The sequence below is a fragment of the Schistocerca serialis genome, chromosome 1 (genome assembly GCF_023864345.2).
Source record: "Schistocerca serialis cubense isolate TAMUIC-IGC-003099 chromosome 1, iqSchSeri2.2, whole genome shotgun sequence".
In the NCBI taxonomy this organism is placed as follows: domain Eukaryota; kingdom Metazoa; phylum Arthropoda; class Insecta; order Orthoptera; family Acrididae; genus Schistocerca; species Schistocerca serialis.
The window spans coordinates 1,077,098,876-1,077,103,143 of record NC_064638.1 but is presented as its reverse complement, the minus strand read 5'-3'; the positions used below and the strand labels follow the sequence as shown (position 1 = coordinate 1,077,103,143).

Here is a 4,268-nt window from a genome sequence, read left to right as displayed (position 1 = left end):
TGCTTTGAACTCCCACTTCCATGACAGTGTAAATGTGGTAGCTACACGCTACAAATTCTTTCACCTTCAGCGTGGTCCTACTCAGTCGCATAAATCTTGATTAGTGGACCTTCAGGAACTAACTTCTGATAGTGACTTTAATTGCTCATGTGGGGGCTCATATGTGGATATAATGATTAGAGACGCTATTGTGCAGAATGTGGTGGATCACTGCATCCGCGAGCAAATCCTCAGATTTAAAAACCTGTCTTTGCAGGAAGTAGTGGACTTGCTAGACAGATAAGATACATTACACATGGCTACTTCCACATTCAGTGTGACCCCGGGTATGTGTACTGTTAGCGCAGCACAACACGGGCCCTCCCGCCCTCCAGCCCAGCAAGGCAGCCAAGCCACGCTGTGCCACTCGCGCGTGCGTAAACACGTTTCCAAACAGGCACCCTCTAAGATACTGAAATCATGTCCGAACTGCTTTCGTGCCCACCCACGGGACAGATTCCCATCCTGTCAAGCACAGTGTTATTTTTGTAATAAGAAAGGTCATGTGCAAGCTGTGTGTAGTAAGAGAAACTCTAATTCACAACTTGTCTCCCATTCACGTGGGCGTCGCTGCAATGGCAACTGCCATAATCATGATTTACATCAGCCTATGGACGTTAATGCCATTTATTCAAAGCCTTCTGCTTCATGTGCTTTGACAGCTCATTGTGTGAATTGAGTTTTGCCCGACACTTCCTCTCACATTCAGCATGATGCGAGGAAACTTTTTGTGACTATGAACATTTGTGGATGTTTTGTTCGCATGCAGCTGGACACTGGTGAGTCAGTTTCCTTACTGAACAAATCTACATATGACTTGCTTGGTTCGCCCCCACTTCGTCATTCGCATTCCATGCTGACTGCATTTACTGGACAGGAAATCTCAGTGCTCGGCATGTGTAGTTTGCAAGCCACGCATGGTGCAATGACTCATACAGTGTCTTTCCATGTGCTCCGCTCTAGTAATGCTCCAAACATTTTTGTCCTGGGTGCATTTGAACTTTTTGGCCTCTCAATTCAGGACAATGTACTTTGCATCAACGCTAGTGACCATGCAGACAGTGTTGCCGCCCTATGCAATGATTTTGCTGAACTCTTTTTCTGATTGCCTTGGTTGTGCCACGGACTTTGCAGCGCATGTTATAGTTAAAGACAATGCCATGCCTGTTTTCTGGCACACATGCCCAGTACCACACGCACTGTGCGACGCCTTAGCTGTTGAACTTATGCATTTCCAAGACAGTGTTGTCATTGAACCTGTTTCTGCTTCGCAATGGGCTTCGCCTATAGTGTGTGTGAAGAAACCACACGGTCACCTCCATATTTGTGCTGACTTTAAGTCAACTGTAAATCCACAGACAGTGGTAGCTACATTTCCCTTACCGCGTCCTGAAGACATTTTTGATAAGCTTGGTATGGGAAAATTCTTTTTCACGATTAACTTGCGGGATGCATACTTTCAGATTCCGCTCAACGAACAGTTGCAGCCCTATTTTGTGTTCAACACCCACTTTGGATCGTTCAAGTTTCACCACCTTCTGTTCAGTTGTGCTGCGTCTCATGCTACTTTTTCAGTCTTACTTGTAGCAGTTGTGTGCCACTGCCCCTGGTTGCTCAAATTACCTGGATGGTATAGTTGTATCAGGTCGCATGCCTGATGAACATTTGCAGAATTTGCGTGCTTTATTTACTATACTTTTACAGGCAGGTCTAAAGTGTAACAGAGACAAATGCAAATTTTTTCAAACTGAGACACAGTATTTAGGACATATGATTAATGGACAGGGTGTCCACTCCTCGCCGTCACATCTCAGTGCAATTTGACTTGCCAGCGCCCAGGAACTTGAAAGAACTTCAGTCTGTGTTGGGCAAGATTACATATTATATTCGGTTTATACCAAATGCAGTGCAGATTGCAGCGCCTTTGCATCGCCTTCGGCGTAAGAACGTTTCTTTTGTTTGGTCTTCGGAATGTGACACTGCTTTCCGCAAGCTCAAATCTGCTTTCTCAAGCGATCGCTGTCTGATTCCTTTTGATCCCTCCAAACCAGTTGTTTTGGCTGTAGATGCATCTTCTCACGACATTGGAGCGGTTCCCTCGCACCACATTAATTCTGTCGATCATCCGATCACTTTTGCATCTAAGTTGCTCAATTCTGCCCAGAAAAACTATTCTCAAATTGAGAAAGAGGCTTTAGCTACTGTCTATGGAGTGACTAAGTTTCATGATGTTTTGTATGGTTGCAAGTCCTATTTGGTCACCGACCATAAGCCTTTGATGTCTTTGTTCCACCCGTGAAAGGCAGTTCTGACCCACACTGCCCAAAAGTTGCAACATTGGTCTTTGTTCTTGTCTAACTACAATTACGAAATCTTGTTTCAGCCTATGGCCCAGCATGGCGATGCTGATGCTTTGTCTCATCTGCCTATCGGTCCTGACGAAGTGTTTGATTCTTCCGAATTGCATGCATGTTTATTGATTCGCAAGATAAGGAATTAGTTGATAGTTTTCCGGTGGATTTTCGTCGCATTGCTGCTGCGACAGCCACCGATGCTTCTTTGCAGATTCTTTTGCAGTGTATTCATACTCAATGGCCTCCATCTGCTATGCAAATTCATGATCCACTTGTTCGATGTTACTTTGCGCAATGTCACAACTTGTCTGTACACCACATTGTTATCTTGTTAAGAACTGACAATGATCAGTCTCGTGTGGTTGTACCTCATTCGTTGCAGTCAGAAATCCTCAGTTTACTGCACGCTGGTCATTGGGGTATAGTGCAGATGAAGCAATTAGCACATCGTCATTGTGCTTGGGTCAGCATTGATAATCAAATTGAGAATTTGCTTGCTAACTGTCGCTCTTGCGTGGAGCATCAATCTGCTCCCCGTCAGCGCTTCCTTGCGTGGCCGACTCCTACTATGCCTTGGCAGCGCATTCATATTGATTTTGTGGGTCCTTTCTGGCACACCCACTGGTTGGTAGTTATAAATGTGTACAGCAACTTTCCTTTTGTTGTACCTATGCCTTCTACTACATCTGCCAGTACTATTCGGGCTTTGATGTCTATTTTTTGCATTGAGGGCCTTCTTGAAGTTATTGTCTCTGACAATGGCTCCTAATTCGTGTCTTCAGAGTTCAAAGCGTTCTGTGCTGCTAATGGCATTCGCCATCTGACCTCAGCCCCATTCCACACCCAATCGAACGGCAAGGCTGAAAGCTTTGCGCGTATGTTTAAGTCACAAATGAACAAGTTGCATGCCACACACTCTTGTGAGTGCGCACTCTGGACTTTCCTTGCTTCATATTGCTTGCAGCCATGCGGCACCCGTTCCCCAGTGGAACTGCTACACGGCCGCTCCCATCGGTCACTCCTGCAGCTATTGCACCCGCCGACACGTACTCCCGCTGCTTCACCTCGTTCTGGCTTGGCGGCGCGTGATTTGGTGTTCTATCGTGTTTTCTCTGGCAGGCAGCGCTGGGAGCAGGGACGCATTCTTTGCCAGCTTGGCCGCTCCTTATTTGTACTTTCTGGTCCCTCTGGCACAGTCAAGCAACACCAGAACGAGATCCGTTTCTGCCATCCTCGGTTTTCTGCCGCTGGTTGTTTTCCGGTAGAACTGGAGGCTTCACGGCTTCCGCCACCTCAGCCCATGACTCCATCGATGGCGCCTCCACCGCTCACACCTAAGCCACTGGTGTGCCTACCGTCATCGCCGCTGCCGGTCCGGTCACCTGTACTGGTCGGGCGCCTCTCGCTACTGCCGCCACAACCTATGGACACTGAGGCTGCCATCACGCCGCCACTGCTGCCACCATCGCCCATGGAAATTGCTTCTCCACCTCCTCCAAGCTTACCCAGTGATGGTGCGTGGCCTGGCAGGTTTTCCACGGGGCATTTTCCTCGCCCACCCACGAGCAATTCGGGGTCGCGGGTGGACAGCGCGCCCTGGCAGTTCCGCTGTGCGCCCCCTCAGCTGCGCCACCCATGGGTCCCTCCACCTGCCATCGGAAGCCATACTCAATGACGGTGCGTCATTTCAGGGGGGAGGGATGTGGTATCGATAGCTACAATGCCACAATGTTGGTGTTCTCTGCTAGGTTGTTACTACGACAGACACTGATGACAGCGCACTCTAGCCGGAGCAGGAGAGATTTATGAGCATTGCTCCAGATTCTGCCCATTTGATCAAGAGCAGACTGCCAGGACACTTCACACCTCATTGCA

The 4,268-nt window shown here is 48.1% G+C and overlaps 1 protein-coding gene across 1 annotated transcript; it reads left to right on the top strand.

Moving 5' to 3' along the window:
* Window positions 1-3,705: 3,705 nt before the first annotated feature.
* Window positions 3,706-4,068, top strand: LOC126455511 (uncharacterized). The gene has a single exon (XM_050091264.1). The coding sequence runs from the start codon at window positions 3,706-3,708 to the stop codon at window positions 4,066-4,068; it is 363 nt and encodes a 120-aa protein (XP_049947221.1).
* The last annotated feature ends 200 nt before the right edge of the window (window positions 4,069-4,268 follow it).